This window comes from Cannabis sativa, chromosome 4 (genome assembly GCF_029168945.1).
Source record: "Cannabis sativa cultivar Pink pepper isolate KNU-18-1 chromosome 4, ASM2916894v1, whole genome shotgun sequence".
Classification (NCBI taxonomy): domain Eukaryota; kingdom Viridiplantae; phylum Streptophyta; class Magnoliopsida; order Rosales; family Cannabaceae; genus Cannabis; species Cannabis sativa.
The window spans coordinates 10,083,429-10,109,224 of NC_083604.1; the positions used below are offsets into that span (position 1 = coordinate 10,083,429).

The 25,796-nt window shown below is 29.0% G+C and overlaps 2 protein-coding genes across 2 annotated transcripts in view; one reads left to right on the plus strand and one right to left on the minus strand.

Annotated features, from left to right (window-relative positions):
* Positions 1-1,088: 1,088 nt before the first annotated feature.
* The window catches only part of LOC115712547 (4-coumarate--CoA ligase-like 1), a 33,512-nt gene continuing 8,804 nt past the window's right edge, over positions 1,089-25,796 (minus strand). Inside the window, exons 2-8 of the mRNA XM_061114834.1 lie at positions 6,768-7,337; positions 5,886-6,088; positions 5,430-5,811; positions 3,272-3,473; positions 3,033-3,178; positions 1,538-1,605; positions 1,089-1,448 (exon numbers count right to left, since the gene is read on the minus strand). Coding sequence (XP_060970817.1) covers positions 1,229-1,448; positions 1,538-1,605; positions 3,033-3,178; positions 3,272-3,473; positions 5,430-5,811; positions 5,886-6,088; positions 6,768-7,196 — 1,650 coding nt within the window. The 5' untranslated portion in view covers positions 7,197-7,337 and the 3' untranslated portion in view covers positions 1,089-1,228. The remainder of the gene's footprint in view (positions 1,449-1,537; positions 1,606-3,032; positions 3,179-3,271; positions 3,474-5,429; positions 5,812-5,885; positions 6,089-6,767; positions 7,338-25,796) is intronic.
* Positions 22,496-25,698, plus strand: LOC115713196 (uncharacterized). Its single transcript, XM_061113519.1, has 2 exons — positions 22,496-22,943; positions 23,045-25,698. The coding sequence occupies exons 1-2, from the start codon at positions 22,496-22,498 to the stop codon at positions 25,696-25,698; spliced, it is 3,102 nt and encodes a 1,033-aa protein (XP_060969502.1).

Genomic DNA, 25,796 nt, shown 5'->3' on the forward strand with positions numbered 1-25,796 from the left:
AGTCATCATTCTGTGGGTGTAAGGGCCCATGGAAGCTTGAAGCGGGGACGCTACACTATCGGACTCATGATGCCCAAATTTAGCATCAGACAAGCATCAGGTGTAAATTAGGCTTACATCGGGCCAATCGGCCGTGCCCTTAAGTCCAAGTTGACCATCGAGCCCCTATCGGGCCCAATCGGGCCATCCTATTCGATCTTAGCCCTTAGAAGTTAGAGAACTATCGGACTACCATCGGGCGCCCATCGAGCCTAATCGGGTCATCATCCCCAGCCTTACATCTAATAATCACATCGGGCTAGTATCGGGCCCCTATTAGACCCCATCGGACTACACGAAAAAAGTGCAGAAAAACCAGTACAAACCAGACAGCAACCATTTAAACACAAAAAAAAAAAAAAAAAAAAAAAAAAAAAAGAGCAACAATCCACATATCAATCATGAAAACAACATTCTAAACTAAATATAAAAACCAAAAACAAAAAAAAAAACCACTTACCCATTGATTTTTGTCGAAAATTATTGGGTGCCTCAAAAATAGAGTCTCATACCAAAGCCTCGAACTTCTAGCATTGTGTAGTAGTTTTGAGAGTTTAATTTATAACTAAAAATAAAATTTTAGTTTGAATTGTTAGAGAGAATGAGTGAAAATGAGGTTGAGAAAAAGAGAGTGAAGAGAAAATGGCGGTATAAATTAGTATTTTGAGTACTTAAATATTTGTATACCCATTTTTTTTAATAATGATACATATAAATTTAGAGAATTAATTTTTGTCTAATGTAAGCATAATTTGAAATTTTCCTTGTATTCCAACTATAACTGTACGTACTTTTATTTATTTATTGAAACTCACGTCTAGCATGACTATGAAAAATAACCATAATTCTTCAAAAAGCTATATAATGATCACCACAAGAATATAAATATATATAATATTCTTGTATCAAAATTATTTTGTTTTGTATTTCTAAATGAATATAAAAGTTTGCAATTATAGCTATCCCATAAAATATTATTTTATTTTTTGGGGAAATTATATCCTACAAAATATTGCCTTGATCCTATGAAAGAGTTAAAAATAAAATACAGGTCGCCAAGTAATTAAGTTTATTGAATATATTATATGAGATTTTACACATATAATCTTGTAGATTAAGTTACTCATACATTATTTTTGGATTACGTACGTGATAAATATAATTCTATATATAGATATAGATATAGATATTATGGGTGAATTTTGGCCATGGCTTGTTTGAGAAGCCTTCTCATGATTTTGCCAGAAGGTGATTTTGGTATAGAATCCACAAAATGTACGACTCTAACTTTCTTATAGTGGGCCACATTGGAAGCCACGTATTTCATTATTTCTTCTTCGCTTTCTTTGGCTTCTGGGGCCAACACTACACACGCAGCTGGAATCTCCCCTGCCTCCTCATCAACCATTCTGAAATAATATTCATTAATAATATTAATTAACCTAAATATGTATATTAAAGTATCTCTTTCATCATAAAAAAAACGACCACAACTTACGGGAACACTGCTGCGTCTTCAACAGAAGGATGAGTCAGAAGAATGGCTTCTAGTTCAGCTGGAGCCACCTGCAAATCACCCCATCCATTAATATAATTAGTACAATTGTATTAGGACTATTAATAGCGGTAAGCTATATATAGTACATTTGGTGTTAGGACACTTTAAGTTGCCCATTGACATGGATCTAGGAGGGGCCGGGCTGAAGAGTGACATGTCCCCAAATTTTTTTTTTTTATTCAAATTACATGTAAAAAAATAAAAAAATTCAGATGGGATTATTTCACAAAAACATAAAAACAACAAAAAAAAAATTACAAAAATACGGTTTTACGGAATTTTAAACATTTTTACAATTTTTTTGATTTTATTTACAGAAAATACGGTTTTTTTATGTTGTAATCTTGTTAATTTGTTGTTGATTTTTTGTTATATGTATGTTATTTTTGTTGTTATTTTAATGTTACTTTTATGTAGTTTTCTTATTAATTTTATGTTATTTTCGTGTTATTTTTAGGAAAACTGTAAAAATAAATAAAAATAAAAAAAAAACATTCTTTGAACGTAATAATGTAATTATTTTACAAAAAATGGTGCATTATGTAATTATTCCTATATTTTATGTATTATACACAATTGTACCGGGTAAAATTTTTATTTATAAAAATATGCTTGTAAGTTGTAAGGTTAAAAATTACAAAAATATATACTTTACTCAACAAAAAGTACAAAAATATTGAAAAATAAATCTTAGGACAACTATATCAACTATAAATAAATTATAAAATAATTAAAAATAAATAAAAAATAATTTCACAATAATTATAATACTATTATAAAATAATTAAAAAAATAATATATTATTTTTACTAAAGTGGTATTCTTATAAATAAAATAGTTAATTGAAAGAGTAAAATTGAAAATATATATATAAATATATGTTGACGTATTTTTATAAATTTTTTTAAGTTTTGATCTATTAGTTAAAATTTTTTAAAAAATTGACTTCTTATGAATAACGTAATTATTGTGCCTGATTGAATTATATATGTTGTTAATTACTATAATTGATTATGATTAGGTCACTAGTTAAAACATTCTTTTTTGGCTAAGCTTTTAAGTTTTTTTTTTCATAGGATTAAAAAATGTTCATCTAGAAGTATATAAAAAAATAATTTTTCTTTATTATTTTTTAATTTAAAATTGTGCCATTTTTTAGCATATATTTTTTATAATTAGAATAATTTACAAGATTTTTTTCAAAAAAAATAATAAAAATTGTATTTAAACATAAAATATATATCAAAACTTTTTATTATTTTATATTTTTAACTACATAAGGCCGGAAATTGAAACTTAGTCAAACGTACATATTATATTGTGTATAAATAATTAGGTGGAAGGTATAATCTAAAGGACGGAATTTATATATAATGGTGACAATATTTATTTGTTTGTTTAGAATGATTATGATTATATATATATTGGATCTTACTTGGAAACCTTTGTACTTAATCATTTCTTTGATGCGATCAACAATGAAGACATCACCATCTTCATCAATGTAGCCAATGTCACCGGTGTGGAGCCAACCCTCCTTGTCAATGGCTCGGGCAGTCTCTTCTTTGTTGTTGTAGTAACCTACGTAACATAAATTTGTAACAAATAAAACCCATATATATATAATAATATAAGAAATGAAATGAAATGATCATATATAGGGTACGTATATACCTTGCATTACACATTGGCTTCTGACACATAATTCGCCTGGGGTGTTTTTGGGGAGAGAACGAGCAGTATCAGGGTCAAGAAATTTGACTTCCAAATTTGGAAGAATGAAACCCACTGAGTTCTTCTTCGCTCGACTATACCCATTAGCAGGATCGTCCCCGTGGGTCAGAGTGATGCAGCTATGTTCTGTCAGCCCATATGCCTGCCAAAATCATAATAATAATAATAATAATAATAATAATAATAATAATAATAATATATTGAAAATGTAGTATAGAATAATTGATTTTAAAATACATGTCACAACAACATTGTTTGTTGTAGCTAACACTACTCATAAAATAAAGAATATTTGTTAATGGACACCAATACCAACACGGCAACACACCACCTTTTATCACTACCTTACATGATGTAGAATTTTAGTATTTAGTGCTAGGGGTGTTCGCGGTGCGGGTGGTGCAGTTTTTAACTATTTTTTTAAATCAACCCGCACATGCGGTTTTTTCAATTTCCAAACCGCACCCACACCGCGATATTAAAAAACCACAAAAATCGCACCGCAAAAAATGATGCGGTGCGGTGCAGTTTCTGCGATTTATGCGGTTTGAACTATCACAATTTTTTTTTTTTTTGAAATTATCATAAAATAATTAAACTATCATTAAAATAATTATTCCAAAACACTTAAGAAAATACAACAAACTTTAGACTAATAAAAATTATAACAACATCAATAAGTCAATAATCTTTTTTAAAGTTTCAACAACACACCTAAATCAAAATAACAAACTTGAAACTAATGAAATTCCAACAACAATATAAATGTACAACTAACATACTTTTAGCAGTAAATTAAAAATAATACAAACACAAACTTCCAACTCCAAATTTCAATACACATGTATGGGCTTGAGTTTGTTACTAAGAAGAGAGGATTTGTGAAGAGTTATGGATTTTGCCCTAAGATTTATGGGCTTAGGTTGGGCTCATGTGTATGGGCTTAATTAAATAAATATAAAAATTGAAATTTTAAAACATGCGGTGCGGTGCGGTTTGAATCGCGTTTTAATAATTCAAAACCGCAAACCGCACCGCACCGCGCGGTTTGAGAAAAATTCAAACCGCAACCGCACTGCGAAGAATTTCAAAGTAACAAACTTGAAACTAATGAAAATAACAAACTTGAAACTAAGTCAATAATCTTTTTTAAAGTTTCAACAACACACCTAAATCAAAATAACAAACTTGAAACTAATGAAATTCCAACAACAATATAAATGTACAACTAACATACTTTTAGCAGTAAATTAAAAATAAAACAAACACAAACTTCCAACTCCAAATTTCAATACACATGTATAGGCTTGAGTTTGTTGTTAAGAAGAGAGGATTTGTGAAGAGTTATGGATTTTGCCCTAAGATTTATGGGCTTGGGTTGGGCTCATGTGTATGGGCTTAATTAAATAAATATAAAAATTGAAATTTTAAAATATGCGGTGCGGTGCGGTTTGAATCGCGGTTTAATAATTCAAAACCGCAAACCGCAGCGCACCGCGCGGTTTGGGAAAAATTCAAACCGCAACCGCACTGCGAAGAATTTCAAACCGCATTTTTTTTGCGGTGCGGGCGGTTTGAGCGGTTTGATGTACACCCTAATAGTATTTTTTTTTTTTTTTAAATCTAGTGCTATGTATTTTAGTTTAAAATAGAATATATAGAATTTAATTATAATTATATAAATTCAAAAAAATTACTAAAGTAAGCTAATAATGATATGTATTATGATATTTTATTATTACTACAATTTAGTACATATAGAATTACATTTTAAATTAATAAAAATTTAATTATAGTGCAATTGAATATTAATGGTTTACCTTTATTGGTTATAATACGGGAAATCAATTAAAAATTTGTGTGCTATATTGTGTTAAATTAATTAACTACTTTTGTTAACTCAATTAGAGGTTTAATTTTTTCATAAATAAAAAATTAATTGATTAAACACAGTATTAAACACGACTTATTTGATATTTTAAGGTCCTCAACAACAACAACAATAATAATAATAAGAATAAACTTTAATGAGTTGAAAAAGTCAAAAGTGACAATATATATTAGGAAAGAGAGAAGATTGGAGAGAGAGAGTACGTACCTCTTGAACATGGACTTTGGGGAACTTGGTTTCAAAAGCCCTGAGTAGCTCGGGGGCAAGAGGAGCAGCGGCGCTCATAACAGCCTGGAGTTTGAGGTTAGTGAGATCAAACTCATCGACCATTGGCTTCTTGACCAAGTCCGAAATGATTGGGGGGACGACTGGTGCAAAAGTCACCTCATGTGATACCAACGCTTTAACAAACGTCCTCAGCTCGTACCTCTCCATCACCACCACTTTCCCTTTGTTTCTCAGCGTAGCACAGCAAATGCCAGTGATCCCGTAGATGTGGAAGAATGGCATTAGCCCAAGTACAGTCACTTGTCCAATCATCTCGGGCTTGATTGCGAAGAGAGTGGAACAGAGGTTGGCCACCAGGTTCCTGTTAGTTAATTACAGAGTTTGTTATTATTAATATTAATTAGCTCATTATAAGATATGTATATATATATGTACCTGTGAGTGAGCATAACGCCCTTGGAGAGTCCTGTGGTGCCGGAAGAGAATGGGAGAGCACAGAGGTCGTTTTGGTGGACTTCCTCTTTGATGTGACACGTCCCAGCTCGATCTGCTGCTTCTAGAAGCTTGTGCCAGTTAATGGCTCCTTCCACTACTACTTCTTCCTCTACTGCTATGACTGGCACCTCTAGCCCTTTTACCTGCTCTTTTTTTCAACCCTTACACTTTAGGTATGTAATTATGTATTATGTATTGATTAATTAGTGTGTACTTTTGGTGTTGCAACTGATCAACAACTAGTTACATCACTTTTATATATTATAGCATAGATAAAAAGCATACATTCATCTACAAAGTTGTTGAAATTAAGGCTTCTTTACCGTATTATACCTTTTTATATTGTATTATATATATATTATAATATCTAATTTTATTTTATACAATATTTTTATATAAAAGTATATATGTGTGGAATTTGCTTTGACAAGTATAAACATGTATAATAATTTAGTATAAATTAAATTTCGACCGTATTATAATATAAAAATAAGATATATAACTCAATTAATATAATGTAATACAATAGTACCATACCACCTAATATAACGTCCCACCAAACGAGTCTTAATACACTACTCAAAGTCATAGCAGATATATCACACATGTTAATTAAGAAGATCTATAAAGCATATAATTTTCTCATTTCTTGATGGATAATTTTCTTTTATTAAATAGTACAATGCATATGTTTGACTAGCTAGAATACCAAATGCATGTGTTGGAAAATTATGCTATATTTTAAAAAAGTCTTAAGATTTTCACCAATTCTATCGTATGGGCCAAGAGTAGTAGCTTATTATTAGGTATAGTGTACTGTACCTTGTCGTAGAAGGAGGCATTAGTGACAATTAGCTTGGCACCAGAGTCCTCCACTTGCTTCTTAATTTCCAAAACATGTGCAGCTGGGTTTGAGCCAGAAAAGACACCACCAGCAGCCATTATGCCAAGAGCCACAATAGCATATTCAACCACATTAGGCAGCACAACAACCACCACATGCCCTTTCCTCAGCCCAAGTGACCTTAGAGCCGCACCAAACCTCTTTGTGTCTCTCACCACTTCCCCATGAGTGTACTCTTTCCCACTCACTGCATCCACAAATGCCACTTTATCACCATATTCTTCACCCCCTTGGAGCACAAATTCCGGCAAAGTCACGTTCTCCGGCACCTCCACCGCCCCGTACCGACTTCGAAAAATGTGCTCCTCATGATTATCATCATTATGGTGTTGTCGACTAGTTTCCATGATTGATATTTGATGATGATAGATTATTTCATTCACTAGACAAAGTACAACTAGCTAGCAAGGCTTTAAATTAACAAAGATTATTAGTTGTACTATATAATAAATAACTAAAATAATAAAATTAATATATAATCATGCACGCTTAGTGGATGAGCTAGGTTAGAGAGTTAGTAAGAAACTAGTTTTGGGTGAGATTTGCCATGAGCTTTGATTTGGTAAGAGGTAGTTGGGTCATGGGTACTATGTACGTAGGAGAGAGGAATATTATATGTATATCATTTTCTATATTAATTATTAGCATTTGGATAATACATTAGTTTAACTTAATTTGACAAATAATGGGAAATATTTGTTTAATAAGTTTGATCAGAACCTTTAATTATTAATTGTTAATTACTTTGATTGTTGTACATTATTGTTCTGTTATGCTTGCTTTAATTTATGAAATTATCATATGTATATTTATAAAATAATAAGGAATGACCATTATTGGAGAGGCCGATTTCATCTCTGTACGAACTTTTTTCAGATGCTGATTATCAAAGTTCTATTGTACTTTGAGTACTTTAAAATATAATTTAGTTTGTTAATTTTAATAAGGTCAATATAGAGAGGGATAAGTTGAAAATTATCCATTTTGATTATACATTAATCAAATATAAATTCAAAATAATTTTAATTGGTAAATATCCTTTTTTATAATTAAATATCAAATAATATATCCTCACATAACTTATCAAAATTAAAATTTTTAATGTACATAATAGAAATATGACCTATAAAACTGGATATAAATTAAGTAGTAGTAAAATGAAGGTAAAAATTAAAATAGAAAATAAAAAGTTTATGTAAAATGTAATTTTCCCATATATATATATATATGGGATGTTAGCCCAATTCAAATGGCAGGCCCAATTACTTGGACCCATACCAGTGATCCAAGAGAAAGTCAAAGTTTGGATAGAAGATGCTACACAAAAGAAAGGCTCAACCCCTCCATCTAAGCAAGACACAACGACAACAAAAAAGAAGAGAACCAAAATCATGGAGGACGAGAGAGTTCGAGCGCGTGGGACTCGTGTGCGCATGAGACCCAAATGGGTCCAGGAGATTGTTAGAGTGGAGTGTCATTGAGTGTGGTTATGTACAGGCACCCTGCCTGCCTTATATCAACTTCACACCCACCCTGTGTGATATGTAGAGTTCTAAATAGTCAAAGAAGCGATCAGGCTTTTCCCATCTGAGAACCTAGATAACTTAGTGCTATTGAGACCGACATAGCAGAGTGCTTTCGCCGTTGGTGTTCTTTCCAATCTCTACGCATTTCACCGCTCCACCGAAAATTTCCTCTGCCCCTACCGTACTCCAGCTTGGTAGTTTCCACCGCCTGTCCAGGGTTGAGCCCTGGGATTTGACAGCGGACTTAAAAAGCCACCTACAGACGCTTTAGATTAGTTACTTTTCGTTATTTTAATTCCCAAATTTTTTTGATATAAATAAACAATTTGTATTCAGTGAAGGTTGTTAATGAATGAAATAGCAAGAAATTGTTTGGGAGATTGGTAAAGAAGGCATTTTACTATCACTGGTGCTTTTATTGTCTTTTCATCCCCAACATGAAGAACGAAGAACTCATCGCCGTGATTCAAGCGCTAGAACTTAGTTTCCAGATATTGGGATTTTATGCCTTAAATAAAATCTATTTCAATATAATCTTATTTGTTATCAATAGAAAATTAGAAGTCATTTATGTTTTATGTTTACATGTTTATGGTTTAATATACAATTTTTGTTAAATTCAAAACATATAGCTATTCACAATTACAGTGATGTCAACACAGTGGAAAGTAATTGTGATTATATACTTCAAAAGGTAATGTCCCATGATTCATCAGTGTACTGGATTTAAACTGATGTGATAGTCAGCGATAAAGCTTACTTACACCTTAGATAAATGTTATTTCCAAGACATTGGCAAAGTATGCTAGTATCGAATGTATGGAGTATACATTGGACTGAGACCAATATTGATCTTGGTAAAGATATTACAATCTTACCGTTGTATTTTTCTAAGTCAATATCACTAGTTGTTCTTAGATCAAAAGATCTTAATCCTTACATGGCTAGGTTCGATCTCAAGAGTGTTATTTATGTTCTTAGAGTTGTTAGTCAAAGCCTACCAATTGGTTCGAGTTAAATGTACAGCTTAGAAACATGATAGTACAATTGAGTGCGAGCGCTAATCATACATACGGAATTTATAGCTTCTATCTGGACATAGAAGTGAAATGATGATTTCCTTCGAGCTTGGCTTAATAGAGATAAATAAAAGAGCTCTTATTTCAGTAATTATTTACTGAAATATCATTTATAGGAAGCTAAGTATTTTAAGGATAAAATACATTGAGGGGTGAAACAATAAATTTGTCACTACTCGATGTAAATCATCTGCAGAGGATATTTGATTATTAAGATTAGAATGATGGTTAAATTTTCATAGCGTATCTATATCGTGGAACATATAGAGCGTCCTATATAATTGAGAGTGCAATTCCAAATCTATAGTGGTGTAAGGAGGAATTAATAAGTTAGAGAATTTACTTGGTAAATTCTAGATCAGCTTATTGGAAGCTCAATTATATAGGCCCACGCTCCCCACACTAGTTGAGACAATACTGCTTGTAAGACTTTGTTAATTGATTTTAATTAATCAATTATAATTCTAAAATTAGACTGTCTTATTTATGAATTTTCACTAAGTTTGGACTTAATTGCGAAGAAAAGAGGTTTTAGGGTTTATTTGTTAATTAAGAAACTTTAGTAAGTCTAATTAATAAATATATTAAATGATAATTTTATTTGATAATTAATTTTAATTATTACATAAATAGTTTTGATATTTAAAGGATTGAAATTAGAAAATATGGCATTTGTGAGAAAAAATAATAAATAGTTGTATAAAATGGCAAAATTCCAATTTAGTGGGGCTCACTATGTGGCCAACCATTTAAGGTGATTTTTGCCCAATTTTTATCATTTTTTAATGCCATATAATTTAAATCTAACCCTAAGTGAAATAGTATAAAACGAATAGGATGGTCTCATTATCCAACGAATGCTCATAACCTAGTTTACAAATTTTCATACAACTAGAGAGTTTTTGAGACCTCCTTCTTCTTTCTTCTTCTATTTCGAAATCCCTTGAGTGTTCTTCAAAAAATTTCATCCCTCTTAGTGATTGAGTACATGCCCACACATAGCTATTGGGCTTTGTGCCCTAAATAAAATTATATTTTAATGTAATCTTTTCTATTCAATTATCAATAAAGAAACAGATTTAATTTTATTACTTGTTTAATGTGTTATTTGGTTTATGTGATCATTTATTTGTTTACTTGATTTATAAATTCATCCAAATCCTTATCACACTGATATTCTTGTTTATTACATTGTCAACACAGTGGAAAGTAATCAAGATTGTGTGATTAAATGTATTCTTATGATTTATTAGTACACAGAGTTAAACTGATAGGATAATCTACAATGTAGTTTACTTGCACCTTGGATAAGTGTTATGTCCTTTTCAGGGTATTGGTTAAAGTAAGCTTGGGTTGGATGTATGGAGTATGCATCGGAAGGGACCGATATTGAACTTGGATCCGATATGATAAACTTACCGTAATATCTATTCAATTTAATATCACCTAGTTGATCTTAGATCAAATGATCTCAATCCTGAGATAGTTAGGTTCCAATTTAATTGTATTATTTGTGTTTTTCAATATGTTTGTTAAAGTCGACTAATGGATCTTCTCGTGACATATAGATTAAGGACGTGGTAGTTCAATTGAGTGGGAGCGTTAATCATAGATACGGAATCTATAACTTCTATTTGGACATAGAAGTGAAACGATAATTTTTTTCGAACTTGGCTTAATAAAGATAAATGATAGAGTGCTTATTTTAGTGATTATATTAGTTCACTGAAATATCATTTATAGGTAGCTAAGTGTTTTAAGGATAAAATACATTGAAGGATGTAACGGTAAATTTATCCCTACTCAATGTAAATCATCTATAGAGGATCATTAATTATTAGAATTATAACTAATGGATAATTTATAGTCTATCTATATCGTGGAACATATAGAGCGTACTATATAATTGAGAGTAATTTCTTATATTCATCTATAAAAATATAAGAAATTATTCAGTAATTTCTTTTACAATATTTTAAAGAATATATGAATATAATTTTTGCATAATCTTCAAGATGCATGTAAAATTTAATCTTTAATATATGTTACATGCAATAATTTCTAGTATAAACATTGTAAGTAATAACAATACAAGTGTATAACAACATGACTAGTATATAGAACATGAACACTCTTTAAAATTAAATGAATTCAAATTCTATCATTCTCTGTAGGAATTGATGAATAATATACACATATCTCGTGTATTTAAATAACATTAGTCATGTTCATTGTTATTCTTATACTTTGATATTTCAATACAATTTTCTTAACATTCTTTTTGGGTATTCAAAACCAACTATAAAATTTCATCAATAATACTCATTTTAATGATTCTTTAATTGTATTCACATAAATACAACATTTTTGACAAATAGAAAACATTTACTTCAGGAAATATTTGCCAAAATCTATATCGATATTGGATTACTTTTCATTGTCCTCAAAGAATACAAGAACATATATATGAATATGTATTCATCTCTTTTATTATATTTTAGTTAGCTATATGATGAATATTATGTTTACATAATCTTCAAGATATATGCAAGATTTTATAAAGAACACATAATTTTCAAGATATATGTATATTTATATAGATTTTTTATTATATTACAAATAAATAATAAGAGCATATAATATATATATATAAATGAATTTAAAAATAACTATATGAGAATAAAAATATATATATATATAAATAATATAGATATATAGATAAAAAAGAAAAAGAAAAAAAGATTCTTAAAATTGCTTCAATCAAATGAGTATATATATAAATATATATTTAGTGTATCATGACCTTGAAACAATTCAAGAACTTTAACAAAATACTTATCTTGGGGCTTGTGGAGAGACTTGTGCTCATAAAGTGTTACATAATAGTATAAAATAGATAACAAAAAAAGAAGAAGAAGATGAAGAGAGAAAGAGAAACTCAATGAGAATTTCTCAGTTGTTTATTTTAATAGGGTGAACCCTTATTTATACAAGAATATGACTAAAAGAATGAGAAACTAAATCAATGTAATAAAAGGAAAACACAATCAAATATTAATGGTGATAATTAATTTAGTAATTTCATATATAATTTTTTATAACAGTAAAATAATAAAATAAAACTTCTTGTACATTTGATAGAGATTTTAGTCCTATTAAAAAATTAATAAAAGAACTGTTATAAAATAATATAGAATAATATAAAATAGATAAGAAGAAAAGAAGAAGATGATGAAGAGAGAAAGAGAAACTGAATGAGAATTTCTCAGTTCTTTATTCCAATGGGGTGAACTCCTATTTATACAGAATATGACTAAAAGAATGGGAAACTAAATCAATGTAATAAAGGGAAATACAACCAAGCATTAATAGTGATGATTAATTTGGTGATTTGGACATCCATAAATACTATTTCATAACACTCCCCATTAGATGTCCATAAAAACTGTCTTATTAAAAACCTTGCTGAAAAACTCGGTCAAAAGAAAAGGAGTGCAGTGTAAACTAACTCCCCCTCATTTAGGTATTCGTGAAGATCTTTTAATCGACGAATTCTAATCTTATGAGCTATCTTCTCAAATGTTGATGTTTGTAATGACTTTGTGAATAAGTCTGCAAGATTGACACTTGGTTGAATTTGTTGAGCACCAATGTGCATTTTTTTGAAATATATAAAGATGAAATGTGTTTTAATTCTGTCTCCTTCAATGTATCCTTCTTTTAGCTGAGCGATGCAAGTAGTATTATCTTCATAGAGAATTGCTTGTGTTGATACTTCTTTATTGATATATTTCCCGATTATGTTATGTCAATGATCTCACTCCCAAACATTCTTTACTTGCTTCATAAAATGGAAGTATGTTAACATGATTTAAAGTTGCATCGTTAAAAACTTTGTCAGGAAAACCCAGTGGGACAAAACTTGAGCTAAGGAAAAAAAAAGAGTGCAATATATATTTCATATTCATAACTATTTGCAAGTTGCCTCGTTAAAAACCTTGCCAAGAAAACTCAGTGGAACAAAACCTGAGCTAAGGGAAATAAAGTGCAACATGAATATTTCTCCCCTTCATGCACATATGATCCATAATTCTTTTGGTGATAATATATCTCATAAGATTATTGTTATCACTTTTGAAATATCGCTGTATATTATCATGATCATATATTTTCTATAACTCTTTCAGGGTATGTGTGGACTTCTAAATTATGGATGAGGGGTTCGTGGAACATCAATATTTATCCAACTAATGGTATCATTCATGTGTGTATGCAACTTTATTCATACTAGAATTTAAAATTTCAAGTAGATATGAACATAACATATTAATGATAATATAAATTTTCATTTGCGAGAATGATGGTACTCCAAGACCATATATTTGTTCCATCTTGTTGTATGATCTTAATTTCCATAACAAATATGATCATATATCTACAATTCTTGATGCATATGAAGTACTTCAGGACTTCTCTACTAATGAACAAACTACATACATTTAATATTTCTCAATATATAGAAAGAAATAAAAGTTTGTTCTTCAATCATTTATAATATGATCAAAAACTCTTCAAGAGTCTATCACAATGTACAATTTACGAATTTGTATTACATAGACAATCATACGTATTTTTCAAATAATAATTTACTTACATGTCTTTATTTCATACAAAGATCTTTGTCATATAGTGCGTGCGACTTTGAATTTACATCACTTAAGACATGTATTAAATTCTTCTAGAATTTTGAGATAAGGCTTATTTTAAATTCTCACTATATTAGGATCTCCAAATAAATAATATTTTTTGCAACACTTATGTGACGCTTATAAATCCTCATAAAATATATTTCAAGCTATAATCAAATCATGATTATATTTTCTCAATATTGAAGTCTTATTTCAATCAATCTCATGTCTATGCAAACTTTATAAAACAATTTATTATGTACAAATACATATATGTAAATTTCTCATTAGAAATATTTATTTACACACCCTACTGGTCTTACTTCACTTTATGCGAGTAAATTTTCCTGGACTGTGTCATAATATTTTGGCCAAAAATAAAATGTATGTCGATAATTCTCGACAAATCTAATACCATGATCAGTGACGGACCCAGAATTTTTGTTTTGTGGGGGCTTATTTATCATTAAAAAATATTTATACTTATATTATAATCACTCTTACTATATTTATTTAATTTTATGGGGGCTTTTTTATTATTTTGGTTTATAATTATCAAATTAAAAAAAATACATTTAATTTTTTAAAAGGCAATATTTTTGTTCGTGGGGGCTATAGCCCCCACATTGATAAGAGTAGGTCCGTCTCTGACCTTGATCCTTGCTATCTCATGTTAGTTTATTGCATATGCAAATATTCAACATTTATTGTTGACAAAAATTTAATTATATGATAATTTCCTCCCATATTGACATAACTTATAGAGATCTTTAAATTACATATTTTTCAAATATGTTTATCATTTATAGGTACCTATATAAAACCACTTCAGGGATTCAATTATAATCAAATATGTTATGTCTAACTTCTCTAGGAAATCTCTTCTAAAGTTTAAATTATCAATACTTTATAACATTAAAGTATCTCCATGAGTACCTCTAGATTTAACAACTTCAGGACAAATCAAATGAACATTTATTAATAATTTCTACATTGTTCATTTACTCTTCAGGTTTTTTCAACTCATTCTAACTCAATTTTTAATAATATTGATTTGTAGTTGGTGTATATCATTTTAAACTGTATCGTTCTAATATACTTTGTGCAAGGATCATTTTTCAAAAATTATCATCGATCCCAACTGCTTCTCTCCCCTGATCGAGAAAAATTTTAAAATTATGATATCTAATAATATTTATGGACCTGTAGGGATTTTGATATATCACAATGAATCAATATTTGTTTAAACTCATATATACTATATGACATTGAATTTCAGGTTCAAGTTATTAATAGTTATGAACTTAATTTATTTCTTAGAATGAGTCATACGTGCATAATTAGAAATACATAAATTTACAAAATTTGTAAATCCATGTGATCATATGATCTTATCACATTGATAAGAAACTATGTAATAAAAATCTAACAATGGCTCAAGATTGTTAAAAAAAATAATTTAAATATTTATTTCAGAAGTAATTTAATATATATATTTATTTTTTAAATAAATAAATAAAATCATATATATTAAAATAAATTATATTAGCAAAATAATTATCAATAAAAATATAACTTTATCTTATAAACAAGTATAAAAGAGAAATTAAATGATATACTACCTATATATTTTTTTTAAAATTAAAAATATAAAAATATACTTTCACTTTTTCTATGTGCAAGTATATGCACATTTTTCTTTTGAGCCTTATAATTAACAATGAGAAAAGTCTTCTGGTTCTTCAACAAAATTTAGTCAAAGCCTTTAACAATTTATTGCATATGATTGATCATGTCAAAACAACTCAATTCATGAACTTCAAGTTCACTATAATTTGTATTTCAATGAAACTTTCATAAGGTAATGTAAAATCACTACAATGTATAAGTAATCATTGCAAGTTTAAATTATCAATACTTTATAACATTAAAGTATCTCCATGAGTACCTCTAGATTTAACAACTTCAGGACAAATCAAATGAACATTTATTAATAATTTCTACATTGTTCATTTACTCTTCAGGTTTTTTCAACTCATTCTAACTCAATTTTTAATTATATTGATTTGCAGTTGGTGTATATCATTTTAAACTGTATCGTTCTTATATACTTTGTGCAATGATCATTTTTCAAAAATTATCATCGATCCCAACTGCTTCTCTCCCCTGATCGAGAAAAATTTTAAAATTATGATATCTAATAATATTTATGGACCTGTAGGGATTTTGATATATCACAATGAATCAATATTTGTTTAAACTCATATATACTATATGACATTGAATTTCAGGTTCAAGTTATTAATAGTTATGAACTTAATTTATTTCTTAGAATGAGTCATACGTGCATAATTAGAAATACATAAATTTACAAATTTTGTAAATCCATGTGATCATATGATCTTATCACAATGATAAGAAACTATGTAATAAAAATCTAACAATGGCTCAAGATTGTTAAAAAAAATAATTTAAATATTTATTTCAAAAGTAATTTAATATATATTTATCTTTTAAATAAATAAATAAAATCATATATATATTAAAATAAATTATATTAGCAAAATAATTATCAATAAAAATATAACTTTATCTTATAAACAAGTATAAAAGAAAAATTAAATGATATACTACCTATATATTTTTTTTAAAATTAAAAATATAAAAATATACTTTCACTTTTTCTATGTGCAAGTATATGCACATTTTTCTTTTGAGCCTTATAAATTAACAATGAGAAAAGTCTTCTGGTTCTTCAACAAAATTTAGTCAAAGCCTTTAACAATTTATTGCATATGATTGATCATGTCAAAACAACTCAATTCATGAACTTCAAGTTCACTATAATTTGTATTTCAATGAAACTTTCATAAGGTAATGTAAAATCACTACAATGTATAAGTAATCATTGCAAGTTTTATTTTTATATACACAAATAAAATAATTATATTATTCTCTAAAATATATACACTCTTCAGGAGTCACTATTATGTTTATCAAATTTATATTTCATCATCATCAATTCAATGATGTGTACATTTGAAAGGTACAGATATAATCATCATATATCATTTATATTTCTTCATGTCTTTCTAACAAGTATCCAATATATTAATAGACTATTCAACAGTTTAATTATCATGACTTGTCACTTTCATGACTTGATAAAAAAAAACTATACATCTAGACAGTGGCGGACCCAGAATTTAAAGTGAGGGGGGGCATAAATAAATTTAAAAAGAAAATATAAAGTGTAGTTAGTGGGATTTGAACCTTTACCCTCTAACCTATTTACCAACTACCTTAACCATTACACCAAGGTTACTATTATGTCTATAAATATCATCTTTTAATACAAATATATGTTGTAACTTAGTAAAATACACATACATTTTTTTCTCGATTTTTTTTTTCAGGGGGGGCGACTGCCCCCCCTCGCTACAATGTGGGTCCGCCCCTGCATCTAGATACATATAAATATATTTAACTACTTCAATAAACTTTTTAAATAATCATTTTGTGATTCTTTAGTTGTATTCACATAAATACAATATTCTTTTTTTAACAAATATAAAATATTTACTTTAGGAAATGTTTGCCAAAATTTATATCGATATTAAATTACTTTTTATTGTCCTCAAAGAATACAAGAATATATCTTACCTAATATATAAAATGCCTATCTAACAGTTTTTGTTGTGCACTTAACAGAATATACCAAAAATTTAACAGAATATACCACAAAAAAGTTATATTTAACAGACACCTATTCAATTTAAACCAGAATAATTGAAAGAAAAAAAATTTAAAAAAATAAACAAAAAAATATTACACATACACGATCCATTTAAAAAAAAATTACAAAACAACATAACTATTGGGTAGATACCTATTCACATAAGCACCCATTCAATTACACAATTTATATATCAAAAATGACGCATCTTTGCAATAGTTTTAAAGAAAAAAAAACTTTGTTTGCTGCCATTAATTTGCAGTTATTATTAGAGCCTTCCAGAATTGTTGAAGCTTTATAATCTGCTAAAATCTTCAAAGTTCTCACGATCTGTACAGGTATTATTGAAAGAAAGAGATTGACAGAAATTTCATTTATATATGTGTGTCTCCATCTTTACCTGTTTGTATTTCTCATCCTAATCCCTATATGGTTTATATTTGTATTTATTTGTGTTTGGTCTTGTTGGTGATTTTCGGATTTGGTGTGTAGAGATTAGGCCGAAGTTTGTGAAAGTTTTCTGGGTTATTATTTTCGGGTAGAAGTGAGAAGAGAAAAATTAAGAACCCTAAACCATAGGTGTGTACAAAAGAGAAATAAGAAAAAAACTTAGAAAACCCTAATATTTCCTTACTGTTTTTAGAAGAAATTTATAAGAGAAAAGAAAGTATAAAAACCCATTACAACAATATAACCCTGCCATAAGAGTGAAAAGAAAAAGAAATATTAGAAACTTTAACTCCTAGAATTTATTTTTACCTCCTGCTTTTTTGTGTTGAAGAAAGAAAAGGATTTTGAAAGAATTTGAATATTCTTTTAGCAATAGTGGCTGCCGTAGGAATAGTTTTAGGATTTTAATGATATATGTTTCTTTCCTTTATATACTAGGTTTAGTTTAGAGTTTAACTTATTGGGCTGATGCTATTCTTACTGGGCTGAAAATTAAAGAAAATGGTCATTGGGTTGCTTTATATATTGGGTTAGCTTTATATATGTATATAATATAGAGAAAATTATATCATAATACCAACTTTTGAAGAAATTTATGAAATACGCTTAATTATTTTAATTTATTGTTTTTTTAAAATAAACGGGTAGGTGTGTATAGAGAAAATTATATCATAATACCAACTTTTGAAAAAATTTATGAAAATACGTTTAATTATTTTAATCTACTGTTTTTTTTTAAAATAAACGGGTAGGTGTGTACCCAAAAAAAAATAATTTTATTTTGCTGGCCACCGAGAATCAGAAATTCTCTATTTTGTTTTTATCTCTTAGAGAGATATTAGTGTTGTTTTTTTAAACTCTCTTATTTTTTTAACAATGAGTTTTTTATTTATTATCTTTTGTCTTTTTCTCTATTTTTTTTTTTAAAGACAAGTTTGTTTTTGTCTTTTTTTTCTTTACTAAATGAAATTATATCTCTCTCTTACTTTCTTATAATTTTTTTATTATTTTAATTTTCTAAAATGCTATATAAATAAGATTATCATTTTATTATGTGGGTTATATTTTCTCACGAAAAAAAAAATAATCATAATAAAAGATATAATTTATTTTCTTTTTAGTTTCTTTTGTATTTAATTAGTAGGAAAAAAAAATTAATTCAAACAAAATTTATTGGTAATTAAATAAAATGCTATGTTTTGTGTGATTTATTAAAAAAAACTCAAATAAACTTTAACATATCAATCAAAATTACACAATAATAAAAAAATATGTTATAAATTTATTACTATAAATAAAAGTAACATAAATGTGTCTTAAACAACATATCAACAGAAGTATTACTAGGGATGCACACGGGGCGGGGAATTGGCGGGGAGTGCTCCCCCCGTCCCCATCCCCATTTAGAATTTTAATCCCCATCCCCACTTATTCCCCATCGAGGATGGGGCGGGGAATCCCTTAATGGGGCGGGGACGGGGCGGGGAATCCCCTAATAATATAATAAAGTTTATAATTAAATTTTTAATATACAAAAATATTAAATTACATAAAAATTAAAATATTACACATTAATTATTATTCAATAAACTAATTATTATCCAAAATATAACTTAAAATTCATAAAAAAAAATACTAATATACTAAAAAAATACAAACATAAATTATAAATTATAAAATATTATTAAAAATATAAGATAAAATACTAAACGGGTCCCCGTCGGGGCGGGGAGTGTGATCCTCGTCCCCGCCCCGTTTAACATTTGGGGACAAAAAGTGATCCCCGTCCCCGCCCCGTTCCCCATTTAGACGAGGAATTCCCGCCCCATTAGGGGCGGGTCCCCGCGGGGCCCCATCCCCGTGGGGGAAATGTGCATCCCTAATGATTACCTTGAAAAATAAATCCCAATAATATTATTTATAAAATGAAATGATCAACAGAATGATCCAAAAATATTTTTTAAAATACTAGAGATGAGAGAGATAAAATAATTAAAAAAGAAAAAAAAAATGTGATATATTTCAATGAAAAAAAACTGATCACATTAGAGAGATAATTATTTCTCTTTTCGGTATATGGCGTCATTTGCTATGTAGTGTGTGCACTATTTAAATTGTTGAACCTTTTCTTGTAATTAGTTTGAATATTGGGTATGTTATTAAAAATTCCTCTATAATATATTTGACTTTATATATACATTATATATATAATGTAAAAAAAAAAATGGATAAATTAGGAAAATACTTAGAATCCTAAACCTATTTTATGTAACAGAAATAAAAATGTATAAAAAAATATAGAACCATAGAAAATATACCTGTGAGATTTAGTTTTAAAACCATAGAAAAAATAGAACCTATTGTCTTGGGCTGATCTTACCTATTGGGTTGGGCTGAATTGTTAGTTTTAAAATATAGCATATAATTGTTAGTTTGAAATTTTATAACTATCGTCACTATAGTATGAATATAACATTGCCTTTTTTAATGGGTATAAGACATGGTATACGAAATAAAGTAAAAAGTTGGCTCGGATTGTTAATATATAGAACAGTTTACATAATAGTAGAACATATAAAAAGTTATAATTTAAATTAAATATTATAATATACTTTTATATTTAACTGCTATTTGTTGACATTTTATTATTTATTAATTATTTTTTACAACATTGATAAATACAGCTACAAATTATAAGCATACATGGCTAATGATGAGGATTGGTTTCCATTTACGGATAATGCCGGCATTGTAATTTCTTACCTTAATGCTTATGTAGTTGGAGAAAATGATAAGTGTTTAGGTGAAAATTGTCCCGTATGCTTAGAAGAATTTAAAATAGGCACAAATGGTGCAAAAATGCCCACATGTATGCATTTATTTCATGTAGATTGTATTGCTAATTGGCTTCGTAGGAATCCAACTTGTCCTGTTTGTAGGTCTCATTTATTTTATTTAATTTGGCTGTAACTTGTAACAATTAATATTACTTATTTAGATGAAAGTTATTTGGTTAAATTTGATTGTATCTTTTAACTATTAATATTAATATTAGTTAAATATATCAAAGTTATTCCAATTAGTTTAGTTGTAAATTGTAATAATTAATACATTATATTTCAAAATTATTACTATTGAGAAAAAAAATTACTAAAAAAATGCTAATTTAAGAAAAAAAAAATTCTTTAGAAAACTATCATAATATATACTATTATCATTTAAATATGTAGGAACTAAACCTTATAACTTTTAACTTCTCATATTTTCATTTTGCAGTTTAAATAATAAAAAATTAATTTAATAGTTTTTGTATTTGTATTTGTAAACCAGGAAAAGAAAATGAAAAAAAGAAAACTTTATAAAGATCTATCAGAAGAAATGAAAGAAAAAATTTGCCAAAGAAAAAGAGAAAGATATGCTCAAAAAAAAATTGCAAGAAATAATGCAATTTCTATAGATGAATCATCATCAAGCATCCAAAATCACTTTCACGAGGCTAATAATAATACAATGAGAAGTAAGGAAGCTGATAATATCATGAATAATATTTGTGAAACGTCTACACAACTATCAACAATTAATGCAGGTAACTAATTTTTATTTACATATAAATTATTTAAGTTTATATACTAAGTTTTCATTTGAAAATAAATAAATAATAAATAATTAATTTACAATATTTTTTTGGTGTATAAACAGATCCAAACAACAAATCATATCCCAACTTAAAGATTAGAAAATTTGTCAATGATGTCCCATATGAAGCTTCTACTTTGAAATTAATGCCAATATGTGTACATTGCAAAGCAAAAAGATATCCTCATGAGACATCTGGATTTTGTTGTGCTAATGGAAAGATTCGATTAGCCAAAACCAATGTTCATGAAAAGCTTCGTGATTTGTTAACAAGTAACACATATGAATCTACTCAATTTAGGACATATATTCGCACTTACAACAACAAGTTTGCATTTACATCATTTGGAGTTAAAGTTGATAAAGATCTTTGTCGAAGGAATAAAGGAATCTACACTTTCAGAAGTCAAGGACAAATATATCACTACATTAATGATTTGCTTCCCTCAAATGGCCATCCGTCTAAGCTACAATTATATTTCTATGAACACAGATCATGAATTAGAAAATCGTCTTTCAGATTCAAAAATAATGGTTCCATCAGTTGTTGGTGAACTAATAGAAATTCTCCAAATCAATCCATATTCTTCATTTTTCAGATCACTAGGTGATTTGGAACATCTTGAAAACCAAAAAATAATTATACGAACAGATATTGGACTTGATCAACGCGTTTACAATGCCCCAACGTCTTCACAAGTTGCAGCAATATGGACAGAAAATGATGATGGTGAAGAACTAATTGGTCGTGACATTTTTGTATATAATCATTCTGGTTTAAGTCATAAAGTGCAATACTATTACGGTTGTTATGATCCACTACAATATCCATTGTTGTTTCCCTATGGAGATATTGGATGGCATGAAGACATTAAAAGGAATAGTGGAGGTCGCAATTCTACATATAATGAAATAAATCAATCTGTAAACCCTGACCAATCAACCAATGCAGATGAATTAATTGCAAGAGAAGAAAGAGGTTAGATAACAATATTAAAATACAAATTAATTATAAATATTTAATTAACAAGAACTTACTTACGTTTTACTTTGGCAGTATTAAACAAACGAAAAAAAAAGGGGAAGTAGTTTCATGCCGTGAATATTACTGTTACAAACTACAGATTCGAGAAAATGACAATTCAATCTTACTTAAGTTTGGAAGACTATTACAACAATATGTTGTTGATATGTATGTTAAAATTGAAACGTCAAGATTGGATTATTATCGACGCTACCAAGAAGAATTTCGGCATGAGATATATCGAGGTATTGTCGATACATTTACTCTCGGAGAAAGAAATGCTTCTAATATTGGAAAACGTATGATTCTCCCATCATCATTTATTGGAGGTCCGAGGGACATGAGAAAACGATACATGGAAGCAATGGCTTTAGTTCAACATTATGGAAAACCTGATATTTTCTTAACAATGACATGCAATCCAAATTGGCCAGAAATTATTAATGAACTAGAAGAACATGAAGAGAGTCAAAATAGACCTGACTTGGTTTCTCGAGTTTTCCATTCAAAATTAGAAGAAATGAAAGATGAATTATTTAAGAGAAAAATATTCGGTGAAGTTTCAGCTTATGTTTACGTCATTGAGCACCAAAAAAGAGGTCTTCCACATGCCCACTTCTTAATTATCTTACAAAGAGACTACAAATTATATGCACCAGAATCTTTTGATGAAATTGTTTCAGCAGAAATACCCGATAAAAACACAAACCCCCATCTTTATAAAATCGTTGTGAAGCATATGATGCACGGACCATGTGGAGTATTGAAACCGTCAAATATTTGCATGAAAAAAAATGGATTTTGCAAAAGTAATTATCCAAAAAACTATGCACCAAACACAACTGTAGGTAGTGATTGCTTTCCTATCTATAAGCGTCCACATAATGGGGTATATGTTAAAGTAAGAGGAAGCAAATTAGACAATCGTTGGGTTGTTCCATATAATCCATATTTACTAGCAAAATTTGATTGTCACATTAATGTCGAAATTTGCTCAACGGTAAAAGCAGTCAAATATCTCTACAAGTACATTTACAAAGGTCATGATCGGGTTGCTTTTAACTTGACTTCGGAAGAAAGTATTAATGAAGTAGATGAAATCAAACAATATCAGTGTGGTAGATGGATCACCCCTCCAGAAGCTATGTGGAGAAAATATGGATTTATTATTAATGAAATGTATCCATCAGTATATAGCTTACATTTACATCTTGAAGATCAACAATCAGTCACTTTCCATGGAAATGCAGATCTAAATAATATTTTAAATTCAGACCGTTATCAAAAATCTATGCTTACAGAATTCTTTGCCACCAATAAAGTAGATGAAAATGCAAAAAGACTACTATACAAAGAATTTCCACAACATTACGTATGGGACAATCAGCACAAACAATGGACTCCACGGAAAAAGAAAAAAGTAATAGGACGAATTGTTACAGCAAATCCCCTTGAAGGTGAAAGATATTATCTCCGATTACTACTAAGCCATGTAAGAGGACCTACATCCTTCGAAGATCTAAGATATATTGATGGAATAGTAGCTCCAACATTTCGTGATGCAGCAACAATGCGTGGTCTTCTCCAAACAGATAATACCTTAGAAGATTGTTTGCAAGAAGCATCGATATTCCAAATGCCAAACAGTTTGAGACGGTTATTTGCAACAATATTGGTCTTCTGTAATCCTAATAATCCAAGATATCTGTGGGAACGATTCGAAAAAGAGATGTCAATAGATTACAAAACATCAGAAGATTCCACTTCAAACGTAAGACTCGAAGCACTGAAGTCAATTGCTTTAGCGATTGAGTCAATGGGGAAAGATATTAACACATTCAATCTCATAGACAACCACATCTCATTTGATGATGAAGAAATTCAGACAAGAGAAATCAACGATGAACTAGGTGTCGAAGTCCCAGAAGAAGATAACGCAACATCAGAATACTTAAATAACGAACAAAAAGAAATTTACGATGCTATCCTAGAAAAAGTATTTGACAATAAAAGTGCTGCTTTCTTTATAGATGGACCTGGTGGAACTGGAAAAACATTCTTATACAAGGCTCTTTTGGCTAAAATACGATCAAAAAATTTAGTAGCTTTAGCAACTGCATCTTCAGGTGTTGCTGCATCCATTCTTCCTGGTGGGAGAACTGCACATTCAAGGTTTAAAATTCCACTTCATACTGGAGATAAAAACACATGTTCCGTGAGCAAACAAAGTGGTCTAGCAAACTTACTTCGCCAAGCAAAATTAATAATATGGGATGAAGCTCCAATGACAAGAAAACAACATTTAGAAGCATTTGACCAAATGCTAAAGGATATTACTGATTCAGATCTACCATTCGGAGGAAAAGTAGTTGTTTTTGGCGGAGATTTTAGACAAGTTTTACTAGTTGTTCGTAAAGGTACAAGAGAAGAACAAGTTCAATCAAGTTTGGTATATTCATATTTGTGGTCTACATTAACCAAATTTCGATTAATAGAAAACATGCGAGCAAGATTAGATCCAGCATTCTCAAATTATGTATTAGAAGTTGGAAACGGAATGCCTCCAAACACAGTTAATGAAATAATAAAAATACCACACCAAATGCTTATTCCATACATTGAAGAAAAGATTTCCGTTGATCAACTGATAGAAGATGTTTTCAACAACCTTACTGATTTTTCTAACAATATTTCAACTGTGATGAATTGAGCAATATTAACACCAAAAAATGATTTCGTAGATGAAATAAACACATTGTTAATTAATAGATTCCCTGGTGAAGCACAACGGTATTACAGTTATGACGA